At 32.7% G+C, this 24,311-nt stretch overlaps 1 protein-coding gene across 1 annotated transcript in view; it reads left to right on the top strand.

Moving 5' to 3' along the window:
* LOC132944127 (tRNA dimethylallyltransferase) overlaps window positions 1–21,331 on the top strand; it is a 106,585-nt gene extending 85,254 nt beyond the window's left edge. The window contains exons 5-8 of the mRNA XM_061013309.1: window positions 13,524–13,636; window positions 16,263–16,476; window positions 18,570–18,774; window positions 19,999–21,331. Coding sequence (XP_060869292.1) covers window positions 13,524–13,636; window positions 16,263–16,476; window positions 18,570–18,774; window positions 19,999–20,138 — 672 coding nt within the window. The 3' untranslated portion in view covers window positions 20,139–21,331. The remainder of the gene's footprint in view (window positions 1–13,523; window positions 13,637–16,262; window positions 16,477–18,569; window positions 18,775–19,998) is intronic.
* The last annotated feature ends 2,980 nt before the right edge of the window (window positions 21,332–24,311 follow it).

Genomic DNA, 24,311 nt, shown 5'->3' with positions numbered 1-24,311 from the left:
AATATATAATATTCATTTCATTTCACTACGTACGCCGTATTGTTCTACTAAATCGGACGTTCTATATTATATTATTATATTACCGATAATTTAAAGTAGTCGAATAATAAAAACACTAATATGATTTGTGGCCAATATAAGAGTATAAGACTAATTAAATTTAATTGTTTTTAATTATGTTTGGATGGGTCTAGTTATTCAAATCGTTTTTATCGTTTTCAGATCTGTAGAAAAAACGAAAGTGGTTTTGTTTGCCATATTATTATAATACGCACGACGATTATGATTTTCATGATAATAATTATTATTATATTGCGGCGTGTAGGCTATACCTATTTACGTGTGCACTCGAGGACCGGATAAACGCCTTAACTGTCGACGATAATAATATTATATGAGTATAATTTCAATTCAATATTATACATTTTATCGATTCGTCTTCTGGCCGGTGGTTAAATTAATTCATCAAGAACAATCTGCGGGTGCACCGTGCAGATCGTGTTAAAAACTTTTGAAATGTTGAAGTGATATATCATAATTGCTGGAAAAAAATAAATTGATATTAAAACGTATATTTTTATTCGACTTGTCGGCATTTCGACAGGATGACGTTAAAAATCGTAATCCTAGCCGTTTAAAATTACACAAAAAATTATAATTCTTAACTATACGCGTGATAATACAATATACTCTCGGTAAAACTCGAACCTTGATAACTCGAAATTCTTGACATCTCAAACAAATAAATTTCCCCTTCGAATAACAATAACACATTAAGAATTTAAAAACTCGACATTTTTAGTAAGTTGAATTTTTTTTCCCCGCGAGCTTCGATAGTTACCTAGTGTACGCACTATATCATATTATGGTGTATTATATTAGTATATCGATCAATGTAATGTTTAGGCCTTTTTCCGGTGCGTGCGATCAAGTAGTTTCAGAAATTTAGTTTTGTTCTATTTATATGTAAGTACAATATACATTGACGCTGGTGTTGAAATTATAAAAATTACTGAATTAAATACCTAATTGATTCCCTAATAAAATAATTTACGTATTTTTTTTTATCTGCAGGTACATATCGTACGTAACTCGTCATAGGTACATACAGCAGTGTAGTGTTATTTTTGACCTATGGGCATCCGGAGCACCGGTACATAGTATAACCAATTAATATTTAATATATTATTATAAATATTATTTTTTTTTTTACCCACAAGTGCGCTATATAGATAAAAATCATTTATCTATAAATTATCGAAAGAAAAAAATTAATTAATAACCCAATTATTTTATCTACAAAATATAATATACGGAGTTAATGCGAACGTAACTTTTATATACTTACGCTTAAAGGAGTGCTATGAATAAATCTCCAATATCATCATAATCGGTTTTTTTTTGCATAATAGAGAAATTAGTTTGTACGGTAGGTATGTTAAAACGCTATTATTATAACTAGTAAAATAGTTATAAACTCGTTTTTTCTTCAATGTAATAATATGCGTATATCGGGAAACTAGAGAATTTGCTTCCGCTGCATTATGTAGGTTTTTAGTGTACTTTGTCAATAGGTCACTGCGTATAATGTATTTGTTAAATTTGAATTTAGTGCACTTCATGATAAACGCGTTTAAGCGATTATGAGTGAAGGAGACAGGTGGACTGTATTTATTTCTGCAAGAATATTTTATGGTGTATTATATCTATATTAATATTTGTATTACATTTAATTAATTTTTGCTAAAAATGTTGCATGTTATAAGTCAATACTGACGTACTTTAGAATAATGGTGTGAATAGGTGTTGTGCGATGGTAGGTTACATTAAAGTATAAATATTTTGAATATTTAATTGTATATAAGAAACGATTATAAGGGTATTACCGCGGAGTAGTAAGTTTCTACGATTAATATTTTTGAATCAAAACGAAATAACGGAATATATTTTTTTTTGTATTTTATTCCGATTACTAAAAAAAGTACTGGGGATTTCTTAATTTAGACACCTCACAGTACTAACTTGATCAAATTTGTTACCAAAAATCACCCTCAATGTCAAAGAATATGTTTTTCTCTGAAACGCCATGACGAATTTTATTGATATTTATTTTACAATAAATATTCTTTATAACCAATACCTTCCTCAGAATCTAAAAAAAATTAGAAAAAACAAAATGAGGAATAACAATCAAAATAATATTATTTGATTTGAGTTTTTAGACGTCATATAGAAGACGAATTATGAACAAGTTAAAGGTACCTTGCTTATTGTTGCATGTGCCATATCGAGGAACAATTGACGTACCACGTACAGTGGTGTTCAAAAGAAGTGAAGTAAAGTAATAGCATAGATTATAATTGTAGAGTGATAATACAATTTATCGAACTTAATTAATTTTTAAAATTAATTAAGTTCAAAATAATTCCTTAGTGATGTAATATTTCTTAAGTCATGAACATATTATATAATCGTAATCTCGAGTCTCGAATGGTATTTGACGGTACCTATGCGTAGTAATCTGTGGTGCACTCACGGACTCGTTCATGTTCTTATAGGTACCTACATGAGATTTTTTTTAAATAAAAAATATATGTATAACCGCACGTACAAACAAATATAAAACATTGATGGAAAATTAGTAAAAAAAAAAACACCCAAATTTATTCTGCATTTATATTATTTAAAATTCTGTATATATATAATTAATAGTGCTCAATTAATAACATCGTTTCCAAAACTTTTCTCTGTCATGTCTATCTTTATTAGTTTAAGTTTTGTAGTTGTTTTAGGGGACGAAGTTATATCTCTGTAGACTACGTTTATGTGTATACATATAGTGTATAGCATGCCTGCCGACCGACACTGATAAATATTTAATTTGGTATTTTTTGTAGTTTTCTTTTTAACGCTGTTGTTTGTTTAAAAGTTTTACCGTTTCCTCTCTCGGACTTTGAACAAGGTATATTTATAATTGCATTTGTTAGTGACGGAATTTCACGTACCACATAACAACTGCACGACGAGATATGCAGCGCAAACGAAAAACTGACGGTTTCTGGACCGACGAAATATAATTTTATGCGTTATTCGCAGTGGTAGTTCATGGTGTGCTTGACCTTATAATCAAGAAATGCTATGTCTGGATGGAGAGGTGACTATACAGATAATTTTTTTTCGAACGATCATTGAAATTAATATTTTTAGTACATTTAATGTGTATTTTTCAAAATTAACTATTAATTATTAATATATACGTTTCAACTTATTATTATTGTTTACATATACATATACATATTTATAAAGTTTTTAACGTTATTACTTATTATGCTGCTTAACGCTTTGATCAGATTAAGTATATTAGACTAGCATTTCATAAATATTTACTTAAACAAACGGATGTGGTAAAACAAATTACTTTTATTATTAATATTGTTTAAGAAAACAAAACAAAATAGTCCAAAAAATACATAACCTTTGTGACCTTTGCTTGAACCTTTTTTTATACCATGTTATAACCTAACCTAACCACTGTATGGATTATGTTCTGACTTTTGAGTTTGCAGTACTTCCACTACTTTACTATTTATCATTTTTTATTGTAATATACGATAGCTAGGTAGATGATTTTTTTTGTACAATATTCATAATTTTTTATTTAGTTGTTATTTCTTACATAAAGTCTTGAGAAAAGGTTAGATGACTCGTTAGTGACGTTTTCATCTGTTAAATTTAACTATAATTAGTCGTAGCACCATTTTAATTTGAGACATCAGGGAACATGATTCTTATAGGTACCTATAGTCATAGTTTTAGCAGATGAAAAGCGATAGTTTAGAAGTGAGGAATGGTAATGATGGTATATAGACTATATAGACGGATGGCTGTTTCTTCTACCGTTTGAATATGTGTTTGAAACGGATAGCGTGTAGGATAAAGGGGCATTTGTAATTAGGTAAAGGGTTATTAACTGGAATAATTCAATTGTTTGGCTGTATCTCATATTACTTGGATGACATACAAATTGAGAAGGATCTGGTAAATATTTTGTTTGGTTTTCAAATTCCTAGTAACTGCATTTAAAATACAACCACCACAGAACAGTGAAATTGCGTACTCAGTTTCATCATCATCATCGTCTTCGAAATTTTCTCGGGAACTGAATATTTCCGATTTCAACGAACCATTTGAGGGTTTCCGTTTCCCTTCTTGTTGCAACGTTTCAATATTTATTTGAACAACAGTCGGTTGAATAATTATTGATTATGACGGTTAGGTTATCAGTATTTTTAATTTAACAATTTAGACATATTATTTTATAAATTACACAATTATATCGACGAATCGCGTTATCGGGGGTCGGACGTATACAGAACATAACTGTAAACAATCTATAAAGTTTACAAAATACATTTTTTACCGTTGAATTGTCTTATTATAAGTTACGACTATATATTGACTGAAACAATTGGTCGTAATGCTGCTGGATAGTTTTTACGCATAAATACAATATAAATTCGATTGCGACGTACACAATATTATGAACTATAATAAATACACGGTAACGACGTCTGTAGGAAATTAATGATAAATATCGCGCAAAACCTCTTACGCCTCCCTCGTTGTTTATATTATATACGTTTGACGACTTTCGCGCGACTATCATCGGGGACGACCGAAGAGGTGACGACGACAACGACGACGAGTCGCTGCAACACAATACGCATAAAATATTATTTCTCGCGTTGTGTAGTTGTTCCTCGTAAACTGCGTACGACGACGACCGCCACCACCGCCCGCCGCTGAGAGAACGGCAATAAATTCTTTCTCGGTTTATACCCTAAACCGAGTTAACGGTCGACGCTCGCTGATATCGTGTCTGTGCCTTTTTCCCGGTATTGTATATTATGATTATTATTATAGTCGTCGGCGTCGTGGGCGTCGGCCGACCGACCGTTTGTGCGTGCGTGCGTGCGAGTGACTCATCGGCGGGGCCCCGTCTGTCCATATCGAGCGGAGTACGCCGCCGCCGCCACATATACTTTCACCACCGCCGCGACAGAACGTTGTCGCCGAGGTACGCTTTATTATTATAATCGGACGACCGTGTCGTACTCGGCTCCACCAACCTCTCTCGTGGACGATGATGATGATGGGCTTTTTTGTGTTTGTCGTCGGCCTCCGTTCCGCGAAATTCGAAATCCCTCTCGCCGAGGATACGAGCCCGTGAAGCGTATATATACGTTTTACGACCAGAAGCCAGAATCCCGCACTTACCGCGGTATATTTCTATACGGTTATTATTATACGCCCGAGAACAGGCAAACGTTTTTTTCGCGGAAATTTGAAAACAAAAAATAACAACATAACGTATATATTTCTTTGCGCTACAGCTTCTCATCCCCAACGTCTCTAGGAGTAAAAGAAGTACTCGAGGGGTGTGTGCCGCACACACATACACTTATGTTTCAGCCCTGTCGACGTGACGTTGTCGTAGTGTGTGCAGCAATACGTTGAATGGTTATCGCAGCATCGCCTTAAACTTACAAATATTGGGTGATTCACCAAGCATGCTCACCCCTTTTTTCTTCAATAATGACGTACGTTTGACCAGCCCCCCCCCCCCCCCCCCCCCCCAAACCAAAGGAAAATCTATAAACAAACTATACAGATATTTAGCACGTAATTCGCACAAATTCGCACGCCTAGTTTAAAAATTCGCACGACTATCCTTCCCCTTGAAAAACAAAAAATTCATGGGGGGGGGCAGTGACACGTCTCGCCATCCCCTCCTCCCGGTGGTCCAAATTAACATTTTCGGAAGTTTTCTTCTGCAGACATATAGCACGTAATTCGCACGCCTAGTTTGAAAATTCGCACGACCTTCTTTCCCCTCCAAAAACGAAAAATTAATTTTTATTCAAAATAGATTTTTTATAAAGGTCTTTTATCAAGATAGATTATTTATTCAATCAAGATTTTTTCCATTGTACTTAGATTATTTTTTTTTTAAATACAGTTGTCTATTAAGTTTTTATTTAATTTTGGTTTTTTTTTTATAAAATATAGATTTTTATTTAATATAGATTGTTAACTAAAAATAGATTATTCTCTATTAATTACAGGTGTTTTACTAAGGTTTTTTTTTTTTATAGATTTTTTATTCAACTAGGTTTTTTTATTCAATCAAGATTATAATGTTAAGTTTAGTAAAATATTTAATTACAATAGTGTGTATAATCTAAAATAAAGCCTAGTTGATTCAAAAATCTATAAAAACCCTTGAAAATACTGTAGTTACTAAAAAATAATTTAATTTATAAAAAAAAATTTTGATTCAATAAAAATCCGGACTGTCGGATGATGTGTAGTGGAGTTTTGGGAGAAGATCGCCGAGCCACGTTCTAAACGAGTATATTATTGCCGTTTTATTATTCGTACTGTATTATTGGAACGATTTTTTATTTATTTTATGATCATTTTATTTTGTTCTTGAAAAAACCTTTATTGCCTTTTGTTTACAATCTGTATAGTTAATGATTTTGATTATTTTTCTTTATTTTTTTACGGATTTTTACCTGTCACATTTAATTGGTTAATTTATTTCAGTTTTAGTCTTACGTGCTAAGTAGGAGGTTGCACCAGATGCGTTTAAGACGTTAGCTAATCGAATTACCTTTTACAATTTTTTATTATAATTAAATTGTAATTTGGAGTTAATGTAATTTACGTTTACCACAGTATGCAACCACAGTATGCACGGTCGAGATTCTTGGTAATAATATATTTTTGTCATCTCCAAAGTATTTTTGGCCGTAAATGTATCTCGTGTTTAATAATCGACGTTCCGTATGCATGCGGCGCCGGAGTAAATGTAATTTTTAATTGAAAAACGTATAATTCGGCGGCGAGGCGCATACAAATTAATCTCGAACGGCGAACACCAAAACGTTCGAATGAACATTATTATTTAATACATTATAATAATAATATTGAGCGTGCGGAAAAGCAATAAAATTCTATGGAATTGTCGGAGTGATGAAATTGCAGCATGCGCGCACGAGTCATTAAAATATTCTGTACGCGCATACCATATAATATAATATAATATAATATATATATATATATATGTATATTTTATTATGCGAGAAGATTTTCGCACGATTCCGTTTATAATCATATTTTAAGAATTAAGATTAATTATATTATTATTTCCTCGGCAGCAGCACACATTTCGACGTCTGGGAACTTATAATGGTATTTTTAAAAGTTGAAAATAACTCGTTTCCGTGTATATATAATATCATATATCTCAAAATCGTATATTTTACTATGTATATGTATATGTTTATGTATTGTATGTTATATAGGTATATATATTACGTATATAAAAAAATTTAGAAACAGAAAACGATTTTATCTCACGTATTTTATTATTATGTGTTATATATTGTAGTCGGGTACGATAGACTGTATCGCGAAGGACTATCGAAATCAACGAACAATATGTTTTGGGGTGTCGTTTCAAGAACTCGAAACGAAAAAAAAATGTAAACAATTTTAGCTGATAATGATTTCCGTTTTACGCGAATGCGCAAGTTCCAAACATAATGATATAGCGATTTACCGATTAACTTTTGTTGAAATGTTCTTATCGTATAATCACTGATTAATATAATCAGATATCCGACCGCACTTCGGTGCCCTGCCATACAATGTAAGTCGATCGGAAATCGTGTATTACATATTATTATACAGATTGAACGCGATTAGTTGTTGACGTGTTTACGTGCATCGTTTTAGGTCAAAGAGTCGACGGCGAGCGCCTTGTTAAAGTGTTTGTTGTGTGAAAAAACAAATTCTTAATTGTATATATATATACAGAACAATCTACGACCATTAATCTGGTCGATTGAAATCCAAGCAAAGCAAAAGTTATTATAACACTCGATGCTGGAGTCGGTGTGTGTAAACGATTCGGGACAAAGTCCGCAAAAATATTGTCCTAAACCGAAATTTAATGTGAGTTGGTTCACATTTTCAAAAACGCAAATAGTTTACCCGTTCTCTGGTCGTACGCAGTGAACCGGATAGCGCCAGATAGCTTATAAGTAGGTGGGTGTACTTATAAGAAAAATATTCTACGTTAACGGGTTTTCGCCATATCAAGAGGATGTCAGCGCAAGCATTTCTAATGAGTTTGACATGTTACTTAAACAAAATTTTAAATTAAAAAATGTAAATTTTGTATTTTGTAGTATTTCATAGTAATTTATGAGGTCGTCTCCCGTTTCAATATACTAGTACAGTATCTATAACCCACTTATTGGTTGTTCCGCAATTAAGAAATTGTATAAAATAAATTATCTATAAAGTATATATTATGCTCACTCAAATATTGTTCCAGAACGATTTTAGAGTGAAAAAAATTATTGCAAAAATTGCAAAATATAACAATATTTTCATGGCATATATATTTTTAGTTTTAATTTCTGGAACACTACCTACAACATATACGTATCATATTTTTATTTTTAAATAAAGGTAAAGTAGTTTTAAATTTTTTTAAATTGAATATTTTACTAAACGTATAATAATAATAATATGTTAAACCCTAGATAAAATTTACTTGTCATTAATTCTTACAACATATAGAAACCTATACCTAATTTTATTTCTGAATTTTTCTGGTCGTGCTAAGATCCTCCCAATGTGGATAACACGACACTCAATATAACTTACATGCCTACTATAATAATATTGTAATTTGTCCAACTAAAGAAATCGATTAACCGATCAATTTATACTGGGAAATGTTATATTTTAATTGGTAATTTAATTGGTTTAATTTTTGTAAATATTATTCTGCCTGAACGTTATCAACTGGTACAATTCGGGATGAATCGTAAAACGCCTGAAATAAAACTCGTTGATCTGCAATATAGACGGCGACTTTTGACCCAAACCACGCAATACATTTGTGCTGATTAATAAAATGCCTGATATAATGCGTATTGTCGAATTTGCGAATATTAGAGATTTAATAAGACGAGTACAATTTGTTATATTTCCGCGGATCATTTGTATGACGTTACTACCTATGTAATGTATATAGGAATTTCAATCTTTTTAAAAGTCGACCTGAAAAACCTAACCAATAATGCAATTATTTTGGTTTAAATAATTAGGTACAAAATAATGCAAAATAATATAAAAGGAATTATACTTAAAATAAATCATAATAATGAATACATAATAATACTACCTGTGTACGGTGTACCTATAACCAAAGGCGTATTTACGATTTTGGCGCCCTTTTTTTTCTTAGTTTCTGATTAATTAGATTAATTATTTTCCCTCTAATTAGAAAATTTACTTTTTCTCTCCGTTTAATGTTGTAGGTACCCCAAAATGTATGGCCACTTTTAAATTGCGTCCACATTAAGCAGGTAGTAAAAATACTATAGTAAATACTGGTTTCCAAAATGGGTATAGTTAATTGCGCCCATAGTAGCTAAGTGACCTTAAATTCATCGTCACCTATTATGTGTATTTTAAAAAATACTGTTCATTTATTGGTGGATAAGCCGTACGTTTATCGCTATAATCGTAATGCCTTTACGTGTATACAACGACTTTACGTATAGGTTATATTTTAGTAAGCCGTTTGCGTGCAACACTGGAATATGGATATTATACATATGCTGGATTTAGCCAGAAAGAAAATGATGTTATAATCTACCATACTAATAAATTTTAAAAACTAAGACGTAAGTTGTCTTCGGGTGAAACAAAGTGTCTATGTAGTATAAAAACTCGTATTGATTCGCTAAATGACTATCATAAAAATAATATTTCTATTGGGCGCAATTTACTACACAAATAATTTATACCTGAAAAATACCAGGCGTAATTTACAATTGTTTCCCTTCGTTGGGTTTGCCCAATGTGTATTATCCCCCTTGTTGCACTTATGCTTCCACTAGTTTATAGAGAACTCTTTTATTTTACCATTACCACTCCATTTATTCCCAATAAAAAAGTCAACCACTATAATTAAATACAACAAATCATAATTTTAGATTTTAGCCTTTTTTCCTAAATTGTACGTACCTATGACAATATAATATACAATACATTATATAAATATGTATAAAAATGTAAAAGATATAATATGAAAAGATACAGGTTATCACTAATATAATTTCTCAAGAAAACCGATTAAATGAAAAAATAAATATTTTTTTTGTTATAACGTCATTTTAAAAAAAAAATTTGACCTGTACCGACGGCGCCCCTTTGAGAGACTTAAAATTTGGTGCTCAGGGACAATTCTCCCCCCTCCCCCCTAAATACGCCACTGCCTATAATATTATACGATATTATCTCTGCAGACTCTGCTAACGGTTATTTTTCAATATTATGTTGGATTCTATTTTATGTAAAATTATAATCGTTTTAAAATTTGAATCATTAACATTTAAATGGTAATTAATTTGAATATCTGTGCGACATCTAAATTGTTATTAACTTTAAGAAATCAATAAGGTAACACTAGTTTGGCTAAATGTTGTAACGCTTCAACTGTACGATGATGTCATATCGGTTTTCGTAGCATTTATTGTATAATTAAGTAATTATATTACAATATTATAATAATAGTACCTATGTCCGCTGTGCGTATAGAAATTATAATTTATAATAATAATAGTAATAATATTACAAATCACTACGTGGTGTAGTGACGCTCACGGGTCTTGCAGCCAAAAACGAAAAAAACCTTCTGCTGAGTCGGCGGCCAAAGAATTGTATTTTTATCGAAATATTAAGTTGTGCGTCGTGAAGACGTCGCGTCGCCGTACGGCGGTTCAGCGGCGGCGGCAGAGTTTTAATAAAATCACGCGACGCTTCACCTTAGCCCTCGGCACCGCGACCGCGGTAGTGGTACAGAGAGTGGAGACCTGGCGCGTTCCGTCACGTTTTCTGCTGCGGTCGTTTCGTGACCGGACCGCGACGAGGTGGTTTTTTATTTTCCCGTATTTTTTTCAAAGCTGCGGCGCCGACGCGGACTGACGTTTCGAGCCAAAAAGCCCGTATATAGTAGAGGTACACGTATATAATATACGTCTTGAAACTGTATAATATAACGCGTAGGACGGCGACGGCGGTATAGGTATTTTCATTTGTTCTGCGGTCTTGTCGGTTCTTTTTGCTCGGCACGAAATGTAAACGGGACGCCATTTATATCCTGCGGTCTTACGGCAATAATAACGTGCCCACTCCTCCGTCGGTTTTCCGATATTGTTTTTCCAACTCGGAGATTCTAGGAGATTTCGTTCGTTTTCCGATGACGTTCGTGCGTTATCGCGGTCTTATATTGTACTATTATTGTTGTATTGACGATTTTTCGCGGAAAATTTCCCGTAGCGCCCTGCTTCTTCCCGCAGTGGCATCGTATACGATTCATCTTTGAATGTTTTCCTTACTCGCGAGTTCTGCCTGCGGCGAATATCATTGCTAGGATTTTCCTGATATATATATATATCCCTGTAGCCAATGGGTATTTGCCTTAACTGTATAGCTTTTAAAGTAATGTTAATATTATGCACCTATATTCGCATCTTCGTCCTGCAAGACGTGAGGATAGCTGCAAAACGAGACAGCTGTTTACCGACGACGATTGATCGTTACCTACATAATATATATTATAATATTGTCGGTGATTTACTTCGAAAATACTGAGTTGGTTTCCAGCTGGAACCACAATCTCATTATATTATGAGGAGCAAAGTCGGGCTCGAAAGAGGGTCAACATATCTTCCTACTTAATATGTATTATCGAAAAGCAATTTTTGGGGGGATTATACTGTATTGGTGTTGCATCCCCCTAGTTTTTAGTATTTGTTTTGGCGGAGGACGTTTGATATACGCGGTATATACTAATCCTAGTTTTTAATATATCGTGTTTGGTCACCCCTACATTGTCGGCGTGGTAATAATTCGACGGGCTCAGTCTGGTCTGTCTGTAGCCGAGGGCTTGAAAATACACCTCTCCCGAACGTGACTATAGATGATTTGAAAGTTTAAATGTGCGTAACTTAATGCGTATAATAGTATATAGTACCGGAAAGAGCGTGCCTCTTTGATGTCTGTTTCGGCCGGTTGTACCTATATGGTCATCGTTGTGCATATTGTATACATCGAACGGTCGAGGGTCTACAATCGTAATTAAAATTGATAAATGTTTGTGTAATAGTTCGGCGACAACGATCGTTTTGATGGAATTATAAATCGGTTGAATTGAAAAAAAAAAAAAACATTTACATGCTAGTTTTTACCAGCTAATAACATGTAATAACACGGTATAAAGCGCGTGTTCGACTATTCTATAAGGCTGTAAATAAAATCAATCAGTAAAATATGATAAAAAATTTAAAAAAATGGGAATAACATCTAAAACAATTAGGTTGATTTTGGTATACTTATATAATATACAGCTCGGTAGACATGTTTACGCAAAGACATGGTTATTCGTCTGCAAACGTTTTAAAAAGCGGTGATTTACGCAGGTTTCGCGTAGAAAAGAAATACAATTCACGTGCAGGAAATGTTAAAGCCATAACCAACTACCAAGTATATAACATATAGATTATAGAACTGGAGAGATGGATAGAAGTTAAAAAATTACTGTTTATCTACTGCCGACTGCTGTTTCGTTTATCAACTGCACAACGGGCGGACGTTTTCCTATGTGTATACAGTATACACTATATAATTACTGTATAATATGTCTGTATATATATTGTAATAGAATTCCGCAGTGTGCAACGCACATTTTGCACAACGGTCTGACGTTTATAGATTACAAAATATGATAAGGTATAATATGATAAAAAACATATATATATTTTTTTTTATTATTAATTCCGATTATATCCGACAAATTCGACGACCCGACAATAATATAATATACTATATAGCTATGATACAGCTCCACTCCGGTCCCATATATGTCGGATTACCGAGGCTCTACTATTTATGCTCGCGTATATAATATTATATAGAGTATAATAGTGGTGAAAGCACTCCGTCCGCTTTTCTGGAGTATACATACATAATATTATATACGGACGTAAACGCGACGATACATATTTATAATAAACAGACGGCTAGCGGATTAACCGTGAAAGTATGTGCTCTAAATGAATAATTCAAACACGCCGGGCTTTATAGTTGCCGGGGCAGTTAATCATTTACGGCGGTGGTGTGTGTGTGTGTGTGTGTGTGTGTGTATGTGTGTAAAGAAAATATAATAACTGGTTCAATGACTCTCCGCCGGTCGTCGATGAAAATAATAATTGTGCGAAAAAGTGGACAAATCTCGTGTGTGCCTATATGCTATATTATGATCGAAATGTCGTATTTTTTCTTTCTATGATATTTTGTTCGGAAACGTGTTTTATGTGTGTCTCATTTTATTTGCCGTTTGTATTTATTGGATTTTTATTTTTATTTTTTTCCAGGACGTTTTGAACAGACGGCTCGAAGAACGCACGGACGAGATGGTCGAACGCGGATTGGTCGACGAGCTTTGCCAGTTCAAAAAAGAACTTTCCAAAATGACCGGTACAGACAAGTAAGTCATCTCGTCGTTGGTTTATATTATACCTATATGACTTTATCGTACACGGTTAAGACGAACATTCCGAACCAGCAGTCGGTTAACGCAAATAATATACGAAACTCTAAAATCTGCAAACAAATCAAATTTAAACATTAGATAATATTATATAGCTTGTATATTAGGGGTGGTAGATTATATTTTATATAATATTAAATATATATATATCGATAATATTAGTCAAAAATATTAATTCCGTTGATATTATAAACATGGGTGGCTGATATGACGAATTTTGATAGCTTTGTTTTTTATGCCACTCTTATTGCTGTTAGAATTATTAGTCTGTGCGTGCCTTTACGATGACTTTATAAATGAACACGGTCTCTCTGAATCAAAGTATACCCAATGACGTCTTACAATATTAGGTACCCTTGTGTTTACTTTTACAAGTGTTACATAATATCACGACCGTGTGCAGTCCACTTAATACATCCCCGAAAGTTTGTTTTCAAGGGAGCGTGTCTATATTGTATACGTAGGTACCTACGTTTGTTTGCACACGGACCACAATTTATAAATACTGTGGCATACATACCATGGTAAGCTTACCGACATTCAGGGGATTCGATACCGTGATTTTCTGTTTTTGTCCAACAAACGCGCGACATAGTATTTTAGACGTGTTTTTTGCCAAACATTCCAATTGATCTATTGAAGCGATAAGAATTCTAAAAACAGATTTGAATTTGTCGTCAAGTCTACTTGAAATCGACTTTCCCTCATATTTGTTATTATCCTCCAAATTCCTAAAAATGTCAAATAAAAAAAAGTATTTAAAAATGTTCGTATTTCAATTTTTGGAGAAGTTAAAATCAAAAAATCAAAAATGTGGCAAAGTCGATTTCAAATAGACTCGACGACAAATTTAAATCTATTTTTAGAATTCTTATCGCTTCTTTAGATCAATTGGTATGTTTGGCAAAAAACATATCTAAAATCCTATGTCACGTGTGTGTTAGACAAAAACAGAAAATCACGGTATCGAATCCCCTTAATTTTATACTGTTTGAAATAATATATATACTAATATATATAGTATATTAAAATGTTACGTATAGAATACAACATCATCGTATGCCGTGGTTTCCTTTGCAGGGCCACTTACTGATCGTTTCGGTAACTGAGATTTATCGTCAAATTGTCGGCAACGAAATATTATAATTTTATATACGTATATAGGTGCAGTGTTTAAAATGTGTATATACATCGTTACATCCGATACAATCTTATGAATTTTATTGTACAAGGTCAAAATCGTATATCGCGGGATAAAGTTATTACTCTACAGTATATCGTTCAGTTTTATTATGTATTTATTTTCCAAACTGTAGATGTGAGCATGTTCTCAGCTAATGAATCACCCTTTGACATCGATTCTTCGATTCTTCTTTCACGTGGTGGGAGGGAATTTCCAAATCACTAAATTTTTTGACGGGAACCGATTTATACGTTATGATTTTTATGAACTATTTAAGTACGACCTACGGATAATATTTTATGGTATTATCGTCTTGTTGTTATTATCCTTTGTGCAACCATATATTTACTCGTATTTAACGAAACGAACCGTTTGGACCATATTATAATATTCAAAACAAACTGTGAACGCGTTCGACGAACGATTTATTACTTCCGGACACACACACACACACACACACTCACACAAACAAACATATTTCCATTGGTTCGATTGTATATAAGTTATAATATTATTATATACGTTCAGTTTATGGTCATTATTATATTATATTATAATATATTATGCTCTACAACGCGACTACTGTCGTGGCGTATGAATGCGAGCACTGGGCTGAGTATATTCCTAACTATAATTTAAAGATGTACAGTGTACGCGTATTGTATGTACATCTGTGGAGTAAGGATAGGTCGGCTCGCATATCTGCCCAAGTCCAAAAATGTATAATCGCAGACGAAAAAAACCTACGATTATAATACGTACGTATATATTATACACTTAAACTGTGCCGTATAAAACCCCCTAGCTGCAGTATTTGTCCAAGTATGCGAATAATAATCGTTTGAGGGCATATACATTTTACGCAAAGCGTTTATAAACATTAAATAAATGCGATTTATGGGGTATATATACACTGTACAGTGCACACACATAATACCGCACGCTGTAGTACGACGCACGACGTTATTATATTTGTATATACATAGAGAGAACTTTGCAGTGCACACATAGCATATAACATATCTCCTATAATAATTGTATGTACCTATATATTATATATTATACGTATAGGTACCTATATAATATACTGTTTTATACATTCGTATTCCGCTCGTGGCGCATAACCGGTTCGAGCGAATTTTTTCATTTTAAGTACTGTAAATGTTCTCGACGCATTATCAACGTGTAATGAGTGTTAACACGATCCGCCGAGTTGTTTTTTTTTTTTTTGTTGCTTTTCAAATTATTTTACTATCGTAGTTTTTTTTTTGCGTCATAATAATATACGATATAATATAGAGGTGCCTAATATAATATAATATATTTTGTATACGAGAGCCCGCCGGTTATTAATCGGTTTTATTGTGCGATGCGTTTCAGCTTCAATTTGGACTTTACGAAGGGCGTGTTGCAGTGCATCGGCCTGAAACAGTTCCAGCAGTACCTGGAGTTGCCGGTCGACGGCCGCGATACCGAGGCTGGCCGCAAGTGTCTGGAGGACGCGCTCGTCGCCATGAAGTACATGACAAAAAAATACGCCAGACGTCAGATCCGGTGGATCAACAACCGTTTCCTCAAGCCCAACGACAAACAGGTGACATGACGAAACTTATGTGACAATGACACACGTGCTCATCATAATAATTGCCACTCGTAGATAGGAGTAGGTATAGCCGTATAGGACGTAGGGGTGATCAGCGTCGCGGACTTGTATATTTTGTAGTATATTATGTTACTTGCCCATTTCCCACTGCATCCTAGGCCCATTTTTTCTTCTGTAACGCTTGATGAGCGTCTATAAATAAATAAATATATTTTATAAGGAAAACGTATTGTTTAAAAAATAAAGTGTAAATAAGTCATAATTCCCAAAAAGTCCATTAGTTGAAAGAGGATAAAAAAAAATTTTTTCCGTAACAGTCCTATCTAATTTATTAAAATTAAGTCGAAATTTTGAGTAGCACAATAAAATGCAATTTTGAACACATTATATAAACTACGTGTGTAAAATTGAACTTAAAAAAGTGAACTATACCTACATATTACCCACCTAAAATTGCAATATAAGCAATTTATAATGAAATATCTTATGATAGTAAAAATTAAAAAACACTCAGTGGTATCATTATAAAAATATTTTGTTATTCATATTTTATGAATTGGAAGTTTATTAAAATTTCGTATTTCCCCGCTCTTTTGTATATATAAGTATATTCACGCCTTCGACAGATTCGACAAATTGACTAACAGCTTGTAATGCTGACATTGCTTAGTTCGCCGAAATAATATTTGATTTTTTTTTTTCGGTTTTCATAATATTCGGAATTACTGATGCATAATTATTTGTACCTAGGAATATAACTTATATTAGTACCTATATATTTTTTCTACGACTAAGCTATAAATCACAATTTTATTTTTGAGTTAACGAGACTATAATAATACGTTCGAGTGTTACAAAAAATTCGAATTTTCAAGTATTTCGAGTTATCGAGGTTCGAGTTTCACGACTTAACTGTAATCATAATTTATTACCTATATTAAGTTGTGTATCGTTTGATTTTAAACTTCGGTTTTAAAATATCGCATTACCACATTAAAATTATATTTTTCAAGGCATACTGCTTTATCGATTAAATTTGGTAATTTTTTTTGCAGCATAATAATATTATACATTATAAAATTGGTTTTTGCATATTATTTTCTGCCTTAATAGTATAATTAGTAAAAACAATTGTTTTTGCTTTTGCTCGTCTTGGGTTTCGAACGAAGAGATGGGTGAGATTGCAGGGTGACGTTGGTAAGAATGAAACAGTATTTTTATTTAAAAAAAATTTGATTCGAACTCGAGAATTTCCGCCGCATAGAGGACTTAAAAGCACTAGTTATACCTGGTTAAAGGTACCTTTGAGCCACGAGGGCACACCCCATAATAGATAGTTACATATATAAGGTATAATGCCCCGTATGCCTGAGCTAAAAGCTTATACGGTATAGTGTGTGTTTCGTATAAGGTATACGGTTTACGTGTTATATATTATCTACGAGCAAATCAATTTTGGCATGTCAGCTATAGATAACACCGGACGTGGAATTTTCCTTAGACTTGGAATAAACGCTGAACATTTCAGTACCTAACATAATTATGCTCAATGATAGCGAAAATGAAAACTACATAATTGCACAGGGGTCACCAACTGGCGGCCCGTGGTCCGCCTCCGGACCGCAGACACGTTTTTTATGGACCCTAATGGCTGCGTAATGATAAAATATATAATATAGTTTTTACATTACGTTTTTATAATGAAATGACGAATAAAAATATTATCCGATATTGTGAGCATGGTATGCATATATAATATATATCATTTACGTGTCTCCTTCACCGAGCGTTACGTTGAAAGCCCATATAGGTGCAAAAAATAATTCAGAGAAGTTGACTGATAGGTTAGGTTAGTAACCTTAGACGCTCGCTTCCAAGTAGGTACGTTTTATTGCAATTTAGTAGTTATTAATTGTTAATGTATGAAAAAAGTCATTGGGTATTTAAATGTGTTCTGGACCGTGGAAAGTTTGGTCAGTTTCAAAACGAACCATTGTAGAAATTAGTTGGTGACCCCTGTTATAGCATGTCCGGTATAGTATTTAGTCGTCACTATAACCTTTTTTTTTCTCCACACACTGTAGGCCGTCTCGGTGTACCGACTGGACTGCACCGACCTCGAGGAGTGGAAGCGGCTGAGCGACCGGGCGGTGGACTTGGCGCAGGTCGTGCTGGGCCGAAAACCTCGCGGTCAACACACGCTGGAGCCGATCGACGTCAGTGACCAGAAAACCGTTTTGCCCGTTTACGGCGACTTTTATTGCGACGACTGTTCCAGACCGTTTTCCAGTGAGTTTCAGACGCCACGCGATCGTCAGTCGTGTGTGTACGCCTGCGATAACCGAGTGTGTGTGAGAGAAAGAGAGAGAGAGAGAGAGAGAGGTAGATGTAATCTGAAAATATTTTATGTTTTGTCGATAACTGTGTGATTAATAGTTGTATTGATTAGCTATTATATTATACCGCGAAACGACTATTCCCCGCGTTTGTACCGAGGCGGCGTCTTACCTGCAAGCGTTGGTCCCCCATCGATAACTTTTTCCAGTTATTATTTTTTTAAGTAGTTTGGATAGTTACCTATTAGTAATAACTTATTACGCAGTCATGGTGGCTCGTAATTATAGTGTTTACAAGGTAACTTAAACTCAAAATAAGTATATATTTAGTTTTTGGTTATTTTTTTTCAATATGAGTACCTTTTTGAATGTTGAATTATTAATTTCCGCTGAGAGTACCAATTTGAATATTATAGAGCTTGGTAAGTTTAAGATTTTAAACAGGAAGTGGTGGACAGAGGAATATCTGTACGAGATAGATAATACAAAGGCAAGACAACAGGCTGTGTGGTGTAGAACTACTATATATGTATAAATATTAAGTAAGGTATTTATAGCCTTAGAACATGGTCTCGACTATAAATAAACTAAATTATATAGCTTAATATGTATGAATAGGTGTATGAATAAATTAAACGAGTTTGTTAAACTCTAGTTGAAATTAGTAAAATTTGTACTGTAATATTGTGTAGTGTGATATTATGAAGAAAAATTGTGTATTCAGTTTGAGAGCTAAACAAGCAAGGAGAGAGGGGATATTATTATCATGATCAATTTTTTCTCAAAATTTGTTTTATTGTTATAAAATAGTACTTACACTCAGTATCATTTTAAAATTTCACCTCTTTCAAATGTAATGAATAATGATTAATGAATAATGATATTAATAAAGATCAAAAATGTATGATGAAGTTATTAACAAATAATATTTGACCTATTTTAGACATCAAAAAATAATTTTATAATAATTTTATTAAGCAATTTTATCATCAGTTAAAGAAAAAAAACATGATTTGCTGTTGTACATTTGATTCCAAATATTCTTCATGTTAGTGTAGATAAATAATTATATTATTATTGCTGTAATGATTTGGAATAAATCTGTTGTAGTGTGCATGAAGCAAATTGTTTTACATTTTTGTTTTCTCTATGGTTAATTTGTTTTATTTTGTTGCAGATGACATACAATACAACATCCATATGGGTTCAAAGAAACATGTTAAAGTGATGATGAAACGTAAACGAAAACTTCAGGATACAACTTTACATTGCGATAGTGACAATGAGAAAAAATTGTACTCTCACAAGAAAACATAAGTTAACTTAATTAAATTGTTACCCACTAGTTGTATTGCGATGACATTAGATGCCAATTATTTAATTCATAGATGGTTAATATTGTGAAATTATTAAAAGAACTGACATAAAGTCTGACTTTTGGGTCTAAGAAATCTCTAGAGTATGTAAAAACAGGGTTGATGTTGAAATATTTGTCTTTTAATGTTAAAGCATAAGATCAAGACTGATTATAGATTTTAGTTAAATTAACAAGTCGTTTTGTAATATTTTACAGATAATTTTATTTTGTTATAATTATTATTATTATATTAATAATAGATGAATTATTAAATTTAGATATTGTAAACATTGCTAATTGTTATAATGTTCCTAAATTATATTATTTAAGAACATATTGGATCTGGGAATACCATTGTAAGAGAGAAACCATGCATAGGTGTGGACTGGACAGGTATGACGAAGGTGAAATGATTAGTCTGGCCTTATATTTATGTTCATGGCCCAACTGGTTATTTTTTAAAAAATCTTTTTGGCCTATCTTAAGCATTTCCAGGCCTGAAATATTGTTCCAGTACGCGCTTGTGGTCCCATTATTCCATTTTCTAATTGAACAAACATTATTGTACATTTCATTAGGTATCTAATAACAGTTTACACTTATATAAACTAATACAATAATAGCAAAATCAATCAAAATATTGCTTATAAAAATACATTCACTTACAAAAGAATTTTATTTTCAATATTTTATAATCAGATTCGTTGAAAATTGTACGTGTAAAGATAGAAAATACATCACAATTCATGACATTAATTTACTGTAAAGATAACTGTGTTTTTGTTGAAAGAATTATAATTAATATACATAGTTAACTATTGTACCCAACTATTATATTTTATAATATTGTATTAATTTAAGTTTTAACCTAAACATTTTTTTTTTTTAAACATCACTCAAATTGGTATTTGAATGGTTACTTACCATTACTTAACTTACCAATTTTCCACAATAATAATATTATGTTTGTTGAACCATCGAACTAAAATAGATTTTGTGTTGTATTTGTAAAATTTATAAGGTCCATGTCAAGCTACATGATCTTAAAAAATATGGTGTTTGTTACTATAATTGATACTGCCGTAAGCTTAACGTTATTCCTTTGTCTTTTATCATTGATTATAAACAATATATTATAAACACTATTGTATTATGTTGTGTTGCTTAATATGCAACACCCACCACCTATCAGTTACCTCATTTTTCGGTCAATATTGTTGACAACGTTTTATAAGACACACTATCAACTGTACAGAAATTGATTTCATTGATCTCTTGTAACATTCCAAAACTGAATTGGTTTGTGTGACTATTGAGCGACCATCAATAATAATCACATTCTATAGTGAATGGTTCATATTTTATATATTAACATTAGTACCGTAGAACAGTGGATCTTAACCCATGGTCTGCAGAATCTTTAACACATACGATGTGTCAATAAGTGACATGAGTGCATTATTACAATATTGTTGGATTATTATTTTATTTTTATTTTTAGATAGACCTATTTTATCCATACCACGCTGATGGCGAGATATAATGAAATTCGATACAATTAAGTATAGTGTTAGATACTAGGTGTAGATTCTACACCAAATAATTTTATTACCTATTAATATTTATTTATCAGTTTTTCTTGTCCATACGAAATGTACAGGCGTACAGCACTCTAGTCGGCAGTCTTAAATTTACTATTTACTGCCACTAAGTGTAGTTGATCGATCGTACTCAATTATACATTTATACTACGTTTTTATAAAAAATTGTGTAAAAGTGTAATAAAAAAATTTATAAATGTGTATGTTTTGTTATGTCTACTTATGTAATTTGTAATATAAAATAAGAATTATTATAATTTTGATTATGACGACATGAGATGTTTTGAAAAAAAAAGTATTCGAAAAAAATTTGGTCATGGGGTCCGCGATTTCGAAACTTATGTTAGTCAAAACGGAAATGTGGAGTATTGTTAGTTTATACATCGACCGATGCACAGATGGACCCCACTACTTGATCACTTTATCACTCGATGGCCAGCGAATACAGTAATTATATTTTTTCACCGGTTTTAATATATTTTATTTTTATGGGTTTTTATGTCCCCTGACTTGTATTTCATTTACTTACTATTTAAACACCGAAACGATTATACAATTTTACAATTTCGCGAACACCGTAGGATTTACGTTGGCCACAATAATGCTTGCATTTCAAGTACAAGAATGACGCCGGGTGTTCCTGGACTTGATTAGGTACGCACCCCGTCAGTTTGACTTAATATTCCAAATAAAAGCATTGTTAAATGTTAAATATTTCATTTCAAGAAAACAACATTATGCAGGCTGTGCTGGCTATGAAAAATTGTTTCTTAATTAAATAAAGGTTTTTAAACACACATCTTCCGAGGCTTATCATTACAAATAAAAATTAGGTACAACGATACATTTTTTTAACGCTCAATGTTGTTTTCAAATTTTACTATCACAACGACAAAACGACGAATTTAGAAAATAAACTGTATAAGAATATAGATATTCACGTGCACTGCTAAACCATATTATCTCAAGTCGTAAAAGTATATATATTTTTTTAATTCGTCTCTATCGACCGGTGGTCGGAGTCCATAGGTCCAGCCCCAAGCCCGGATTAAGATATTTTGAGGCCCAGGGGCCAAAGTTTTAACTGAGGCACCTGTACAAAAAAAAAAAAAAATGTATAAATTATTTAATATTAGGTAGCTATTATAATATATAGATATTAGGTACTTATTATAATTAAATTATAATTTACAAGTTTTTTCCTCGCTAAATAATCATCGATTTTTTTTAGGTGATTTATGCAGCTCACCGTTTCGTCGTCCTAAACCGGCGATCCACGATGGGGGTGTAATAAGCGATCCGCCGATCCGACCGTAAAAAGTCGAATAATGATACAATATTTAGTATTGTGTTTAATTGATATTTTGCTATCGCAGCACAATTATTGGTTAGTGAGTTTTTTGTTTTCTATGAAATTTTTATCGCGTTGCATATTAATATATTATAATATCGATTATATCGAAAGACACGCGTGATCAAACACAATAAAAAAATGCTCAGCGAGTTAAATTTCTTATCATTGCGTAATACTTACATTTTCCGTTATGGTCTCATTGACGTCATACTACGACGTCTGCACATTGATAATCGGCCGACAACGGAATAACAATACTGTTGGCTATAGTATTTTCCGATAACGAAGACTAAAAATGTTTTTTATTTTTGTAAAAAAAAGTTCCGAAAACGTCGGTAAAACGATTGTTGGTATTCGTGGTTTTGATCGTCTGTCGCGACTATGTCTGTTGTACGAATTTGGCAATAGTCGTGGATCCAGGGGAAGGGGCTTAGGAGCATTAGCCCCACCCTTGGGAAATGTATATAATAGTATGTATTTATATCTATTCAATAAATAGATCGTTCGTCTTAAAATCCATAATAATTTTAAAATATAAATTAAAATGTTCATATTGTCATAAAATCTATTCATAATCTATTAGGCATGTACTAAAAAAATTGTAGTTGTATTTTTTATGAAAAAAATGTCTATCGAGCAACTGAACCAATATCGATAAGTTTTGCGGAGTCGGTATAGTCACCACGATAACCGTCGCCTGGTATTTACCACCTAACCGTTCGGACGATCCACACAAAATTGAAAATGTATAGTTACCGGCGGTACCACAATATTATATGCTTATTAATGGACAATGGTATAGATTTCCACGTCATCAAGCTTATAGTATCCGATTAGGTGAGACGATACCGCCTATCACCGCCGTTTACGTAGTTGTACTCACTTATACTCGGCGTTTTTTTTAGTGTGGAGGGAGACACCTTTTGTGCAGGAAGAAAAGTAATTGTGCAGTGAAAATTGTTACTTTGTGCAGTGCCAAAAAAGAATTTCAGGATGATATTTATTGTATATTATAAAATTATACCTATTATTTGATGTAAAAGTTTAACACAAAAATTTAAAAGAAGTTACCTAGTCAATTGATTGTTTTTATTTTGATAAACAATTATTATTACAAATTGCAAGTAAATATTACTTAGGTAATAAGTATTATTACTTATATTTACAGACAAAATTTA

Source organism: Metopolophium dirhodum, chromosome 5, assembly GCF_019925205.1.
Source record: "Metopolophium dirhodum isolate CAU chromosome 5, ASM1992520v1, whole genome shotgun sequence".
Classification (NCBI taxonomy): Eukaryota; Metazoa; Arthropoda; class Insecta; order Hemiptera; family Aphididae; genus Metopolophium; species Metopolophium dirhodum.
The sequence above is the reverse complement of the archived record's forward strand: the minus strand, read 5'-3'. Positions and strand labels throughout refer to the sequence as shown.